The 16,713-nt window shown below is 47.8% G+C and overlaps 1 protein-coding gene across 1 annotated transcript in view; it reads right to left on the reverse strand.

Moving 5' to 3' along the window:
• Positions 1 to 7,089: 7,089 nt before the first annotated feature.
• LOC139403125 (dolichyl-diphosphooligosaccharide--protein glycosyltransferase subunit TUSC3) overlaps positions 7,090 to 16,713 on the reverse strand; it is a 66,405-nt gene continuing 56,781 nt past the window's right edge. Inside the window, exons 8-9 of the mRNA XM_071146837.1 lie at positions 9,952 to 10,042; positions 7,090 to 7,522 (exon numbers count right to left, since the gene is read on the reverse strand). Of these exons, the coding sequence (XP_071002938.1) occupies positions 7,507 to 7,522; positions 9,952 to 10,042 (107 nt within the window). The 3' untranslated portion in view covers positions 7,090 to 7,506. The remainder of the gene's footprint in view (positions 7,523 to 9,951; positions 10,043 to 16,713) is intronic.

A 16,713-nucleotide genomic window follows, 5' to 3' on the forward strand; every position in this document is an offset into this window, starting at 1 on the left:
TCTCTCTTTTCCTCAGTATGTCTCTCTCTCTCTCTCTCTTTTCCTCAGCATGTCTCTTTCTCTTTTTCTCTTTCCTCAGTATGTCTCTCTCTCTTTCTTTCCTCTTCTCCTCAGCATGTCTCTCTCTCTCTCTTTCCTCGTCTCCTCAGCATGTCTCTCTCTTTTTCCTCTTCTCCTCAGCACGTCTCTCTCTCTTCTCCTCAGCATGTCTCTCTCTCTCTTACCTCTTCTCCTCAGCATGTCGCTCTCTCTTTCCTCTTCTCCTCAGCATGTCGCTCTCTCTTTCCTCATCTCCTCAGCATCTCTCGCTCTCTTTCCTCTTCTCCTCATCATGTCTCTCATCTTTCCTCTTCTCCTCAGCATGTCTCTCTCTCTCTTCTCCTCAGCATATCTCTCTCTCTTTCCTCTTCTCCTCAGCATGTCTCTCTCTCTCTTCTCCTCAGCATGTCTCTCTCTCTTTCCTCTTCTCCTCAGCATGTCTCTCTCTCTCTTTCCTCTTCTCCTCAGCATGTCTCTCTCTCTCTTCTCCTCAGCATGTCTCTCTCTCTTTCCTCTTCTCCTCAGCATGTCTCTCTCTCTCTTTCCTCTTCTCCTCAGCATGTCTCTCTCTTTCCTCGTCTCCTCAGCATGTCTCTCTCTCTTTCCTCTTCTCCTCAGCATGTCTCTCTCTCACATCTCCTCAGCATGTCTCTCTCTCTCTTTTCCTTAGCATGTCTCTCTCTTTCCTCGTCTCCTCAGCATCGCTCTCCCTTTCCTCTTCTCCTCAGCATGTCTCTCTCCCTTTCCTCTTCTCCTCAGCATGTATCTCTCTCTCTCTTCTCCTCAGCATGTCTCTCTCTCTTCCTCTTCTCCTTAGCATGTCTATCTCTCTCCTCTTCTCCTCAGCATGTCTCTCTCTCTATTTCCTCTTCTCCTCAGCATGTCTCTCTCTCTCTTTTCCTCAGCACGTCTCTCTCTCTCTTACCTCTTCTCCTCAGCATGTCGCTCTCTCTTTCCTCTTCTCCTCAGCATGTCGCTCTCTCTTTCCTCTTCTCCTCAGCATGTCTCTCTCTTTTTCCTCTTCTCCTCAGCATGTCTCTCTCTCTCTTACCTCTTCTCCTCAGCATGTCGCTCTCTCTTTCCTCTTCTCCTCAGCATGTCGCTCTCTCTTTCCTCTTCTCCTCATCATGTCTCTCTCTCTTTCCTCTTCTCCTCAGCATGTCTCTCTCTTTCCTCTTCTCCTCAGCATGTCTCTCGCTCTCTTTCCTCTTCTCCTCAGCATGTCGCTCTCTCTTTCCTCTTCTCCTCAGCATGTCGCTCTCTCTTTCCTCTTCTCCTCAGCATCTCTCTCTCTCTTTCCTCTTCTCCTCATCATGTCTCTCTCTCTTTCCTCTTCTCCTCAGCATGTCTCTCTCTCTCTTCTCCTCAGCATATCTCTCTCTCTTTCCTCTTCTCCTCAGCATGTCTCTCTCTCTCTTCTCCTCATCATGTCTCTCTCTCTTCTCCTCAGCATGTCTCTCTCTCTTTCCTCTTCTCCTCAGCATGTCTCTCTCTCTCTTTCCTCTTCTCCTCAGCATGTCTCTCCCTTTTTCCTCTTCTCCTCAGCATGTCTCTCTCTCTTCTCCTCAGCATGTCTCTCTCTCTCTTACCTCTTCTCCTCAGCATGTCGCTCTCTCTTTCCTCTTCTCCTCAGCATGTCGCTCTCTCTTTCCTCTTCTCCTCAGCATCTCTCTCTCTCTTTCCTCTTCTCCTCAGCATGTCTCTCCCTTTTTCCTCTTCTCCTCAGCATGTCTCTCTCTCTTCTCCTCAGCATGTCTCTCTCTCTCTTACCTCTTCTCCTCAGCATGTCGCTCTCTCTTTCCTCTTCTCCTCAGCATGTCGCTCTCTCTTTCCTCTTCTCCTCATCATGTCTCTCTCTCTTTCCTCTTCTCCTCAGCATGTCTCTCTCTCTCTTCTCCTCAGCATATCTCGCTCTCTTTCCTCTTCTCCTCAGCATGCCTCTCTCTCTCTCTTCTCCTCAGCATATCTCGCTCTCTTTCCTCTTCTCAGCATGTCTCTCTCTTTCCTCTTCTCCTCAGCATGTCTCTCTCTCTTTCCTCTTCTCCTCAGCATGTCTCTCTCTCTCTTCTCCTCAGCATATCTCGCTCTCTTTCCTCTTCTCCTCAGCATGTCTCTCTCTTTCCTCTTCTCCTCAGCATGTCTCTCTCTTTCCTCTTCTCCTCAGCATGTCTCTCTCTCTTTCCTCTTCTCCTCAGCATGTCTCTCTCTCTCTTCTCCTCAGCATATCTCGCTCTCTTTCCTCTTCTCCTCAGCATGTCTCTCTCTCTCTTTCCTCTTCTCCTCAGCATGCCTCTCTCTCTCTTTCCTCAGCATGTCTCTCTCTCTCTTTCCTCTTCTCCTCAGCATGTCTCTCTCTCTCTTTCCTCTTCTCCTCAGCATGTCGCTCTCTCTTTCCTCTTCTCCTCAGCATGTCGCTCTCTCTTTCCTCATCTCCTCAGCATCTCTCTCTCTCTCTTTCCTCTTCACCTCAGCATGTCTCTCTCTCTCTTACCGCTTCTCCTCAGCATGTCGCTCTCTCTTTCCTCTTCTCCTCAGCATCTCTCTCTCTCTCTTTCCTCTTCTCCTCAGCATGTCTCTCTCTCTCTTCTCCTCAGCATATCTCTCTCTCTTTCCTCTTCTCCTCAGCATGTCTCTCTCTCTCTTCTCCTCATCATGTCTCTCTCTCTTCTCCTCAGCATGTCTCTCTCTCTTTCCTCTTCTCCTCAGCATGTCTCTCTCTCTCTTTCCTCTTCTCCTCAGCATGTCTCTCCCTTTTTCCTCTTCTCCTCAGCATGTCTTCTCTCTTCTCCTCAGCATGTCTCTCTCTCTCTTACCTCTTCTCCTCAGCATGTCGCTCTCTCTTTCCTCTTCTCCTCAGCATGTCGCTCTCTCTTTCCTCTTCTCCTCATCATGTCTCTCTCTCTTTCCTCTTCTCCTCAGCATGTCTCTCTCTCTCTTCTCCTCAGCATATCTCTCTCTCTTTCCTCTTCTCCTCAGCATGCCTCTCTCTCACTCTTCTCCTCAGCATGTCTCTCTCTCTCTTTCCTCTTCTCCTCAGCATGCCTCTCTCTCTCTTTCCTCAGCATGTCTCTCTCTCTCTCTTTCCTCTTCTCCTCAGCATGTCTCTCTCTCTCTTTCCTCTTCTCCTCAGCATGTCTCTCTCTTTCTTTCCTCTTCTCCTCAGCATGTCTCTCTCTCTCTTCTCCTCAGCATATCTCTCTCTCTTTCCTCTTCTCCTCAGCATGCCTCTCTCTCTCTCTTCTCCTCAGCATGTCTCTCTCTCTCTTTCCTCTTCTCCTCAGCATGCCTCTCTTTCTCTTTCCTCAGCATGTCTCTCTCTCTCTTTCCTCTTCTCCTCAGCATGTCTCTCTCTCTCTTTCCTCTTCTCCTCAGCATGTCTCTCTCTTTCTTTCCTCTTCTCCTCAGCATGTCTCTCTCTTTCCTCTTCTCCTCAGCATGTCTCTCTCTCTTTCCTCTTCTCCTCAGCATGTCTCTCTCTCTCTTCTCCCCATCATGTCTCTCTCTTCTCCTCAGCATGTCTCTCTCTCTCTTTCCTCTTCTCCTAAGCATGTATCTCTCTCTCTTTCCTCTTCTCCTCAGCACGTCTCTCTCTCTCTTTCCCCTTCTCCTCAGCATGTCTCTCTCTCTCTCTTCTCCTCAGCATGTCTCTCTCTTTCTTTCCTCTTCTCCTCAGCATGTCTCTCTACTTCCTCTTCTCCTCAGCATGTGTCTCTACTTCCGCTTCTCCTCAGTATGTCTCTCTCTCTCTCTCTTCTCCTCATCATCTCTCTCTCTCTTTCCTCTTCTCCTCAGCATGTCTCTCTATCTTTCCTCTTCTCCTCAGCATGTCTCTCTCTCTCTTTCCTCTTCTCCTCAGCATGCCTCTCTCTTTCCTCTTCTCCTCAGCATGCCTCTCTCTCTCTTTCCTCAGCATGTCTCTCTCTCTCTTTCCTCTTCTCCTCAGCATGTCTCTCTCTCTCTTTCCTCTTCTCCTCAGCATGTCTCTCTCTTTCCTCTTCTCCTCAGCATGTCTCTCTCTCTTTCCTCTTCTCCTCAGCATGTCTCTCTCTCTCTTCTCCTCATCATGTCTCTCTCTTCTCCTCAGCATGTCTCTCTCTCTCTTTCCTCTTCTCCTCAGCACGTCTCTCTCTCTCTTTCCCCTTCTCCTCAGCATGTCTCTCTCTCTCTCTTCTCCTCAGCATGTCTCTCTCTTTCTTTCCTCTTCTCCTCAGCATGTCTCTCTACTTCCTCTTCTCCTCAGCATGTCTTTCTACTTCCGCTTCTCCTCAGTATGTCTCTCTCTCTCTCTCTTCTCCTCATCATGTCTCTCTCTCTCTTTCTTCTTCTCCTCAGCATGTCTCTCTCTTTCTTTCCTCTTCTCCTCAGCATGTCTCTCTCTTTCCTCTTCTCCTCAGCATGTCTCTCTCTCTCTTTCCTCTTCTCCTCAGCACGTCTCTCTCTCTCTTTCCCCTTCTCCTCAGCATGTCTCTCTCTCTCTTCTCCTCAGCATGTCTCTCTCTTTCTTTCCTCTTCTCCTCAGCATGTCTCTCTACTTCCTCTTCTCCTCAGCATGTCTTTCTACTTCCGCTTCTCCTCAGTATGTCTCTCTCTCTCTCTCTTCTCCTCATCATGTCTCTCTCTCTCTTTCTTCTTCTCCTCAGCATGTCTCTCTCTTTCTTTCCTCTTCTCCTCAGCATGTCTCTCTCTTTCCTCTTCTCCTCAGCATGTCTCTCTCTCTCTTCTCCTCAGCATATCTCTCTCTCTTTACTCTTCTCCTCAGCATGCCTCTCTCTCTCTCTTCTCCTCAGCATGTCTCTCTCTCTCTTTCCTCTTCTCCTCATCATGTCTCTCTCTCTTCTCCTCAGCATGTCTCTCTCTCTTTCCTCTTCTCCTCAGCATGTCTCTCTCTCTCTTCTCCTCAGCATATCTCTCTCTCTTTACTCTTCTCCTCAGCATGCCTCTCTCTCTCTCTTCTCCTCAGCATGTCTCTCTCTCTCTTTCCTCTTCTCCTCAGCATGCCTCTCTCTCTCTTTCCTCAGCATGTCTCTCTCTCTCTTTCCTCTTCTCCTCAGCATGTCTCTCTCTCTCTTTCCTCTTCTCCTCAGCATGTCTCTCTCTTTCTTTCCTCTTCTCCTCAGCATGTCTCTCTCTCTCTTCTCCTCAGCATATCTCTCTCTCTTTCCTCTTCTCCTCAGCATGTCTCTCTCTCTCTTTCCTCTTCTCCTCAGCATGCCTCTTTCTCTCTTTCCTCAGCATGCCTCTTTCTCTCTTTCCTCAGCATGTCTCTCTCTCTCTTTCCTCTTCTCCTCAGCATGTCTCTCTCTCTCTTTCCTCTTCTCCTCAGCATGTCTCTCTCTTTCTTTCCTCTTCTCCTCAGCATGTCTCTCTCTTTCCTCTTCTACTCATCATGTCTCTCTCTCTTTCCTCTTCTCCTCAGCATGTCTCTCTCTCTCTTCTCCTCATCATGTCTCTCTCTTTCCTCAGCATGTCTCTCTCTCTCTTTCCTCTTCTCCTCAGCATATCTCTCTCTCTTTACTCTTCTCCTCAGCATGCCTCTCTCTCTCTCTTCTCCTCAGCATGTCTCTCTCTTTCTTTCCTCTTCTCCTCAGCATGTCTCTCTACTTCCTCTTCTCCTCAGCATGTCTCTCTACTTCCGCTTCTCCTCAGTATGTCTCTCTCTCTCTCTCTTCTCCTCATCATCTCTCTCTCTCTTTCCTCTTCTCCTCAGCATGTCTCTCTATCTTTCCTCTTCTCCTCAGCATGTCTCTCTCTCTCTTTCCTCTTCTCCTCAGCATGCCTCTCTCTCTCTTTCCTCAGCATGTCTCTCTCTCTCTCTTTCCTCTTCTCCTCAGCATGTCTCTCTCTCTCTTTCCTCTTCTCCTCAGCATGTCTCTCTCTTTCTTTCCTCTTCTCCTCAGCATGTCTCTCTCTCTCTTTCCTCTTCTCCTCAGCATGTCTCTCTCTTTCTTTCCTCTTCTCCTCAGCATGTCTCTCTCTCTCTTCTCCTCATCATGTCTCTCTCTTCTCCTCAGCATGTCTCTCTCTCTCTTTCCTCTTCTCCTCAGCACGTCTCTCTCTCTCTTCTCCTCATCATGTCTCTCTCTTCTCCTCAGCATGTCTCTCTCTCTCTTCTCCTCAGCATGTCTCTCTCTCTCTCTTTCCTCTTCTCCTCAGCATGTCTCTCTCTCTCTTTCCTCTTCTCCTCAGCATGTCTCTCTCTTTCTTTCCTCTTCTCCTCAGCATGTCTCTCTACTTCCTCTTCTCCTCAGCATGTCTTTCTACTTCCGCTTCTCCTCAGTATGTCTCTCTCTCTCTCTCTTCTCCTCATCATCTCTCTCTCTCTTTCTTCTTCTCCTCAGCATGTCTCTCTCTTTCTTTCCTCTTCTCCTCAGCATGTCTCTCTCTTTCCTCTTCTCCTCATCATGTCTCTCTCTCTTCTCATCAGCATGTCTCTCTCTCTCTTTCCTCTTCTCCTCTTCTCCTCTCTCTTTCTTTCCTCTTCTCCTCAGCATGTCTCTCTCTTTCCTCTTCTCCTCAGCATGTCTCTCTCTCTCTCTCTTTCCTCTTCTCCTCAGCATGTCTCTCTCTCTCTTCTCCTCATCATGTCTCTCTCTCTTCTCCTCAGCATGTCTCTCTCTCTCTTTCTTCTTCTCCTCAGCATTTCTCTCTCTCTCTTTCCTCTTCTCCTCAGCATGTCTCTCTCTCTCTCTCTTTCCTCTTCTCCTCAGCATGTCTCTCTCTCTCTTCTCCTCATCATGTCTCTCTCTCTTCTCCTCAGCATCTCTCTCTTTCTCTTTCCTCTTCTCCTCAGCATTTATCTCTCTCTCTTCCTCTTCTCCTCAGCATGTCTCTCTCTCTTTCCCCTTCTCCTCAGCATGTCTCTCTCTCTCTTTCCTCTTCTCCTCAGCATGTCTCTCTCTTTCTTTCCTCTTCTCATCAGCATGTCTCTCTACTTCCTCTTCTCCTCAGCATGTCTCTCTACTTCCGCTTCTCCTCAGTATGTCTCTCTCTCTCTTCTCCTCAGTACTGTCTCTCTCTCTCTCTCTTCTCCTCATCATGTCTCTCTCTCTCTTTCTTCTTCTCCTCAGTATGTCTCTCTCTCTCTTCTCCTCATCATGTCTCTCTCTCTCTCTCTCTTCTCCTCAGCACGTCTCTCTCTTTCCACATTTCCTCAGCATGTCTCTCTCTCGCTTTCCTCTTCTCCTCTCCTGTCCTCTCTCTCTCTCTGTCATTTGGTCAGACACTATCAAATAAAACACATTCAGACTTGAAGAGCTCAACTCCTTCAGAACAGGTGTGTGTGATATAACCGTACTAATCAGATAGGTAGGAGTGTCTCTTTTCTCAGTTTGTCACCACATTATCATTTATTAAGCAGATTGAGTACAGCAGTTGAAATGACCCCCCCGCCCCATGCACCCTGTCCCGGTGTCTGCAGCCTCTCAGCTAGCAGTATCAAGTAGCCTCTTCACCCTTCACTCTGAAGACTCACTTTATAAGGAAGCTGAAAAAGAGAGAGAGAGACAGAGAGAGCGTGTGATTACAGAGCGCTCGCCAGTTAGTGTGTGACAAAGTCAACTGTGATCTGACTGTATTAAGTGTCGCTCAGTAGATTTCATTGTGATCTGACTGTACTAAGTGTTGTTCAGTAGATTTCATTGTAAAAAGGCTGTATTAAGTGTTGTTCTGTAGATTTCATTGTGATCTGACTGTATTAAATGCTGCCCCCCCCCCCTCGGGTTGTGCCGTGGCGGAGGTCTTTGTGGGCTATACTCAGCCTTGTCTCAGGATGGTAAGTTGGTGGTTGAAGATATCCCTCTAGTGGTGTGGGGGCTGTGCTTTGGCAAAGTGGGTGGGGTTATATCCTTCCTGTTTGGCCCTGTCCGGGGGTGTCCTCGGATGGGGCCACAGTGTCTCCTGACCCCTCCTGTCTCAGCCTCCAGTATTTATGCTGCAGTAGTTTTTGTGTCGGGGGGCTAGGGTCAGTTTGTTATATCTGGAGTACTTCTCCTGTCCTATTCGATGTCCTGTGTGAATCTAAGTGTGCGTTCTCTAATTCTCTCCTTCTCTCTCTCGGAGGACCTGAGCCCTAGGACCATGCCCCAGGACTACCTGACATGATGACTCCTTGCTGTCACCAGTCCACCTGGCCGTGCTGCTGCTCCAGTTTCAACTGTTCTGCCTTATTATTATTCGACCATGCTGGTCATTTATAAACATTTGAACATCTTGGCCATGTTCTGTTATAATCTCCACCCGGCACAGCCAGAAGAGGACTGGCCATCCCACATATGCTCTCTCTAATTCTCTCTTTCTTTCTCTCTCTCGGAGGACCTGAGCCCTAGGACCATGCCCCAGGAATACCTGACATGATGACTCCTTGCTGTCCCCAGTCCACCTGACTGTGCTGCTGCTCCAGTTTCAACTGTTCTGCCTTATTATTATTCGACCATGCTGGTCATTTATGAACATTTGAACATCTTGACCATGTTCTGTTATAATCTCCACCCGGCACAGCCAGAAGAGGACTGGCCACCCCACATAGCCTGGTTCCTCTAGGTTTCTTCCTAGGTTTTGGCCTTTCTAGGGAGTTTTTCCTAGCCACCGTGCTTCTACACCTGCATTGCTTGCTGTTTGGGGTTTTAGGCTGGGTTTCTGTACAGCACTTTGAGATATCAGCTGATGTACGAAGGGCTATATAAATAAATTTGATTTGATTTGTTCAGTAGATTTCATTGTGATCTGACTGTATTAAGTGTTGTTCAGTAGATTTCATTGTGATCTGACTGTATTAAATGCTGTTCAGTAGATTTCATTGTGATCTGACTGTATTAAATGCAGTTCAGTAGATTTCATTGTGATATGACTGTATTAAGTGTCGTTCAGTAGATTTCATTGTGATCTGACTGTATTAAGTGTTGTTCAGTAGATTTCATTGTGATATGACTGTATTAAGTATTGTTCAGTAGATTTCATTGTGATATGACTGTATTAAGTGTCGTTCAGAAGTTCTCTCGGACTGTGTGCTGCTAACTGTTGTTTTGATGATTATGGGTGTTACTTGTTACTTATATTCTGATAGCTGGAGAATCTGGATGTGTCCTAAATGGTACCCTACCAGATCTCTACGGGCCCTGGACAAAATTAGTGCTCATAAAAGAACAAAGGCCGCTATTTGGGGCAAAGCCATTGATTCGAGCAGAGGCTGACAAAATCCTTTTGGGATAAAGCATCTGACAACTCATCTGACGGACGCGACTCATCTGACGGCTCATCTGACGGCTCATCTGACGCGACTCATCTGACGACTCATCTGACGACTCATCTGACGGCTCATCTGACGGCTCATCTGACGGCTCATCTGACGCGGCTCATCTGACGCGACTCATCTGACGACTCATCTGACGACTCATCTGACGACTCATCTGACGGCTCATCTGACGGCTCATCTGACGGCTCATCTGACGCGACTCATCTGACGCGACTCATCTGACGACTCATCTGACGGCTCATCTGACGGCTCATCTGACGGCTCATCTGAAGACTCATCTGACGCGACTCATCTGACGCGACTCATCTGACGCGACTCATCTGACGCGACTCATCTGACGAAGTTCAAAAGTGGGTAAAGTTGTCTTCGAAGGGCAGTTTGATTTCGCTCGGTTAGGAAAAAATGCAACACGATGTTCTGGGTGAAAAGTGTCTGGGTGTGTTCCATGTTAGAGGGTGGATGGTGTGAACTTAGACACCCCTGGAGACCTGGAGTGAAGTACTCTATTTATTCACTATGTAGGGCCAGGAGTTTATCCAGACCACCTCAACTGAAAAACTATGGGCACAGACGTTTTCCTGGTCACGTGTCCAGGAAAACTCTAATGTGTGTGTGAATGCCATTGGTAACATGGTGAAGTCCAGGTACTGTATGTGTGTTACCTGTAGGGGTAGCCGTGGTATTTGGACCTGAAGATGGACAGCAGGAAGCTGAAGAAGAACACCACCAGGCCCAGTCCCACCAGGCAGATAACTGAAACACATAGCACAACATTACACACACACACACACACTACCACACACACAGTCCCACCAGGCAGATAACTGAAACACACAGCACAACATTACACACACACACACACACACACACACACACTATCACACACGTACACACACTACCCCTCACAAGCACACACACAATACCACTCACACATACTACCCCTCACAAGCACACACACACACACACACACACACACACACACACACACACACACACACACACACACACACACACACACACACACACACACACACACACACACACACACACACACACACACACACACACACACACACACACACACACACACACACACACACACACACACACACACCTTTAGTATGATAACGAGGCAATTTATAGTTATTTTGGGATGGTTAAAAACACCTCAATGACAAAAGATGAGAATGATTCACCCTCCCTCCCTCCCTCCCTCCCTCCCTCCCTCCCTCCCTCCCTCCCTCCCTCCCTCCCTCCCTAGGTTGGTCATATTCCCCACTGCAGTATGTTGTCTGGTAGTATAATTAGCTATCAGACAGTGGTAACGGTAAAGGGTGTGTGGAGGACCTATTGAATGGATTTGATGTCACCACTGAGATCCTTCAACAGTCCTCTACGTAGCTGTGGGTTGAAGACAGGGCTGAGGGGAACTAATGTCACATAAGCAGTGCAATGTAAGCTCTTCGTAATCATCACTAAGGCTTATATTCTGACGTTTACCAGCCTGTGGTTTTTATAATCATATCATATATATATATATTTTTTTTAAATAATGGGTTTCTATGAAAATTAGTCACTACGACATTGTCCCAAATGGGTCCCTACTTGGGACGCACTACATTTGACCAAGGCCCAAATGGGTCCCTACTTGGGACGCACTACGTTTGACCAAGGCCCAAAGGAGGGTACAGGGTGCCATTTGGGACTCATGCTGTGAATGATGGGTGTTTCTGCTGATTTAGCGGCCCGGCAGTTCTAGCTTTTATTTATTTATTTATTTCACCTTTATTTAACCAGGTAGGCAAGTTGAGAACAAGTTCTCATTTACAACTGCGACCTGGCCAAGATAAAGCAAAGCAGTTTGACAGATACAACGACACAGAGTTACACATGGAGTAAAACAAACATACAGTCAATAATACAGTAGAAACAAGTCTATATACGATGTGAGCAAATGAGGTGAGATAAGGGAGGTAAAGGCAAAAAAAGGCCATGGTGGGAAAGTAAATACAATATAGCAAGTAAAACACTGGAATGGTAGATTTTCAGTGGAAGAATGTGCAAAGTAGAGATAGAAATAATGGGGTGCAAAGGAGCAAAATAAATAAATAAATTAAATACAGTAGGGAAAGAGGTAGTTGTTTGGGCTAAATTATAGGTGGGCTATGTACAGGTGCAGTAATCTGTGAGCTGCTCTGACAGCTGGTGCTTAAAGCTAGCGAGGGAGATAAGTGTTTCCAGTTTCAGAGATTTTTGTAGTTCGTTCCAATCATTGGCAGCAGAGAACTGGAAGGAGAGGCGGCCAAAGGAAGAATTGGTTTTGGGGGTGACCAGAGAGATATACCTGCTGGAGCGCGTGCTACAGGTGGGTGCTGCTATGGTGACCAGCGAGCTGAGATGAGATGGGGCTTTACCTAGCAGGGTCTTGTAGATGACATGGAGCCAGTGGGTTTGGCGACGAGTATGAAGCGAGGGCCAGCCAACGAGAGCGTACAGGTCGCAGTGGTGGGTAGTATATGGGGCTTTGGTGACAAAACGGATGGCACTGTGATAGACTGCATCCAATTTGTTGAGTAGAGTGTTGGAGGCTATTTTGTAAATGACATCACCGAAGTCGAGGATCGGTAGGATGGTCAGTTTTACGAGGGTATGTTTGGCAGCATGAGTGAAGGATGCTTTGTTGCGAAATAGGAAGCCAATTCTAGATTTAATTTTGGATTGGAGATGCTTAATGTGAGTTTGGAAAGAGAGTTTACAGTCTAACCAGACACCTAGGTATTTGTAGTTGTCCACGTATTCTGAGTCAGAACAGAGTAGTGATGCTGGACGGGCGGGCAGGTGCAGGCAGCGATAGCTGAGAGACAAACTTTAAAAGGGGCTTGTTTTCTCCATGTGCTGTCAGTCGACACGTTGCAGACGGATGAAAGACTGTCACTGGACACGTTACAAAAACCTTGTTTTGCATTTTAATTACCGCTTCCTCAAGGATAACTGCTTTTGCACAAATATGTGTATGTGTGTACATGCATGTGTTTGTCCGGTCTCAGTAGAACTACAACAGTGGGCCTCTGAAGCTCTGCATTAATCATGTTTACAGTACGCTCCAGCGCACACACACACGCACAAACAACCACGTACGCACGCGCACGCGCACACACACACACACACACACACACACACAAACTCACACACACACACACACACGAGGTTGGCCTTCTGTGCTGCGCACGCACCACAAACACACACGCCATGGGGGTCAGGGTTCATCTCTCTGGTGTTAATTAAAGGAACAGTGGACTGAGTGTCGGCCTCTTCACATCTGCCAGACTTAATTGACAGTTATGCAAATATCCATCATGCTTCTACAAATGATAATGTCATGTCATTATGTATGCAGCATGTGGGTTCCACTGGAAGTACCTCAGTGAGTCTAGCGGACTAGAAGGGGAAGGAGGAGAGATGAGCAGGGGAAGGTTGTGTGTGTGGGGGGGGGGGGCACGACTCAGTCATAAAACATTAGCTGGGGGAACATGCCTTGGTCCCTCTGTTCCTCCCCCTGCTGTGAGGAGGAGACCCCCTACACACACACAGACACACACATAGTGGGAGGAGAGAGGAGCAGGGGAAGGAGGAGAGGGAAGGAGGAGAGAGGAGCAGGGGAAGGAGGAGAGAGGAGGAGGAGAGAGGAGGAGGAGAGAGGAGCAGGGGAAGGAGGAGAGGGAAGGAGGAGAGAGGAGGAGGAGAGAGGAGCAGGGAAAGGAGGAGAGAGGAGCAGGGGAAGGAGGAGAGAGGAGCAGGGGAAGGAGAAGAGAGGAGCAGGGGAAGGTTGTGTGGGGTGGGGGGCACGATTCAGTCATACAACATTAGCTGGGGGAACATGCCTTGGTCCCTCTGTTCCTCCCCCTGCTGTGAGGAGGAGACCCCCTACACACACACAGACACACACGTAGTGGGAGAAGAGAGGAGCAGGGGAAGGAGGAGAAGGAAGGAGGAGAGAGGAGGAGGAGGAGGAGAGAGGACCAGGGGAAGGAGGAGAGAGGAGCAGGGGAAGGAGGAGAGAGGAGGAGAGAGGAGGAGGAGAGAGGAGCAGGGGAAGGAGGAGAGAGGAGGAGGAAAGAGGAGCAGGGGAAGGAGGAGAGAGGAGGAGAAGAGAGGAGCAAGGGAAGGATGAGAGAGGAGGAGGAGAGAGGAGGAGGAGAGAGGAGCAGGGAAGGAGGAGAGAGGAGCAGGGGAAGGAGGAGAGAGTAGGAGGAGAGAGGAGGAGGGGAAGGAGGAGAGAGGAGCAGGGGAAGGAGAAGAGAGGAGCAGGGGAAGGAGGAGAGAGAAGGAGAAGAGAGGAGCAGGGGAAGGAGAGAGGAGCAGGGGGAGGAGGAGAGAGGAGCAGGGGAAGGAGGAGAGGGGAGGAGGAGAGAGGAGCAGGCAAAGGAGTAGAGGAGCAGGGGAAGGAAGAGAGAGGTGGAGGGGAATGTTTGCATACAGTATGTGTGTGTGTGTGTGTGTGTGTGTGTGTGTGTGTGTGTGTGTGTGTGTGTGTGTGTGTGTGTGTGTGTGAGAGATCAAGGATTAGATGCTGTGAGGCAATGACAAATGTGTGTTTCTGTTCCTTATGGGGGATGTCCTTCTGGAAATCATATTCACACCCCCTCAGAGAGAGATGGGCTCAGACACATCACATATTCTGACATTGGAAACAGTACAGTGTTGAGACGAATGTGCTTTGTATTGTTCACCATGTTAATGCCCTGTACACCGGTTGACATATTTCTCCAAGCAGTACAGCATTGCTGGAACTTCCTGATATTTATCTCTACTGTACTGTTAATAGCAGAGAGAAATTACTTCTGGCATTGAAGAACAACTATCTGGTCCTCACCTTGTTCACACCGTGGTGGTGTTTAAATAGGAGAGTGGAATCTCACTCCACTGAAGTATGCATTGAATGAGAGAGAGAGAGAGAGAGACAGCACTAACAACAGTCCAGCACAACAACACCCCCTTAACCAGACCCGGAGAGCTGGAGGTGGACAGAGACATATCTGCACTCTGGACAGTGGTGAGACAACTACAACAGGAGAAAGAGCAGGAGCAGAACAGAGCACTAGAGGAGAGGTTGAGGGGGATGGAGGAGAGGATCAGACTGCTGGAGGAGAGGTTGAGGGGGATGGAGGAGAGGATCAGACTACTGGAGGAGAGGGTGAGGGGGATGGAGGAGAGGATCAGACTGCTGGAGGAGAGGTTGAGGGGGATGGAGGAGAGGATCAGACTGCTGGAGGAGAGGTTGAGGGGGATGGAGGAGAGGATCAGACTGCTGGAGGAGAGGTTGAGGGGGATGGAGGAGGATCAGACTGCTGGAGGAGAGGTTGAGGGGGATGGAGGAGAGGATCAGACTGCTGGAGGAAAGGTTGAGGGGGATGGAGGAGAGGATCAGACTGCTGGAGGAGAGGTTGAGGGGGATGGAGGAGAGGATCAGACTGCTGGAAGAGAGGGTGAGGGGGCAGAGGAGGAGAGGGTGAGGGGGGTGGAGGAGAGGGTGAGGGGGGTGGAGGAGAGGATCAGACTGCTGGAGGAGAGGTTGAGGGGGATGGAGGAGAGGGTGAGGGGGATGGCGTGTGACAGAGAACAACCAACTAGAGAGGTGGCCACCCCCACAGAGAAGCCAGCAGAACAGCCCACCTCAGCACCCGACAAAAGTCTCGACACCACAGCAGAACAGTCCACACCAGACCCTGACCATAGAGTCGACATCACAGCAGAACATCACCCCCTCGTAGCACCCCCCCTGTCAGCCCTTCTGACAACCCCCCCACACCCACTGAGGACAAACACAAGACACAGATTGTACTCCTTATGGACACAAATGGGAAATATATAGAAGAAAAAAAACTTTTTCCCAAACACAGTGTGTCTAAACTCTGGTGTCCAAACACCCAGCGTGCCCTCGACCTTCTGTCTGAGGACCAACTAGGCTCACCTAGCCACATAATAATACACACAGGCACAAACAACCTGAGAGCAGGGGGTATGCTAATTTGGTATAGAGCAGACCTAACTTACTCCATTAAATTAATCAAAACAGGAACATTTTACATTTGGCTAGAAATTCAAAAGGATATTATCTTAAAAGAGAAAAATGTCCTCCTGTGTGCTACCTATATCCCCCCACTAGAATCCCCATACTTTAATGAAGACAGCTTCTCCATCCTGAAGGGGGAAATCAATCATTTCCAGGCCCAGGGACATGTACTAGTCTGTGGTGACCTAAATGCCAGAACCGGACAAGAACCTGACACCCTCAGCACACAGGGGGACAAACACCTGCCTGCAGGTGACAGCATTCCTTCCCACATATGCACAACTATGACAAAATAAACAAAAACGGGTCACAACTCCTGCAGCTCTGTCGCACGCTGGGTATGTACATAGTCAATGGTAGGCTTCGAGGGGACTCCTATGGTAGGTACACCTATAGCTCATTTCTTGGCAGTAGTACTGTAGACTACTTTATCACTGACCTCAACCCAGAGTCTCTCAGAGCGTTCACAGTCAGCCCACTGACACCCCTATCAGACCACAGCAAAATCACAGTCTACTTGAACAGAGCAATCCCCAATCATGAGGCATCAAAGCCAAAGGAACTGAGTAACATTAAGAAATGCTATAGATGGAAGGAATTCAGTTTGGAAACCTACCAAAAAACAATTAGGCAACAACAAATTCAATCCCTTCTAGACAATTTCCTGGGTAAAATGTTTCACTGCAATAGTGAAGGTGTAAACTTGCCAGTAGAAAATCTTAACAGTATATTTGACCTCTCAGCTTCCCCATCAAATCTAAAAATCTCAAATAGAAAACAGAAGAAAATTAACAACAATGACAAATGGTTTGATGAAGAATGCAAAAATCTAAGAAAGAAATTGAGAAACCTGTCCAACCAAAAACATAGAGACCCGGAAAACCTGAGTCTACGCCTTCATTATGGTGAATCACTAAAACAATACAGAAATACACTACGGAAAAAGAAGGAACAGCATGTCAGAAAGCAGCTCAATGTAACTGAAGAATCCATAGACTCTAACCATTTCTGGGAAAATTGGAAAACACTAAACAAACAACAACACGAAGAATTATCTATCCAAAATGGAGATGTATGGGTAAACCACTTCTCCAATATTTTTGGCTCTATAACAAAGAATAAAGAGCAAAAACATATACATGATCAAATACAAATCTTAGAATCAACTATTAAAGACTACCAGAACCCACTGGATTCTCCAATTACCTTGAAAAAGTTACAGGACAAAATAAAAACCCTCCAACCCAAAAAGGCCTGTGGTGTTGATGGTATCCTTAATGAAATGATCAAATATACAGACAACAAATTCCAATTGGCTATACTAAAACTCTTTAACATCATCCTTAGCTCT

Source organism: Oncorhynchus clarkii, unplaced genomic scaffold (genome assembly GCF_045791955.1).
Source record: "Oncorhynchus clarkii lewisi isolate Uvic-CL-2024 unplaced genomic scaffold, UVic_Ocla_1.0 unplaced_contig_6757_pilon_pilon, whole genome shotgun sequence".
Taxonomy (NCBI): Eukaryota; Metazoa; Chordata; class Actinopteri; order Salmoniformes; family Salmonidae; genus Oncorhynchus; species Oncorhynchus clarkii.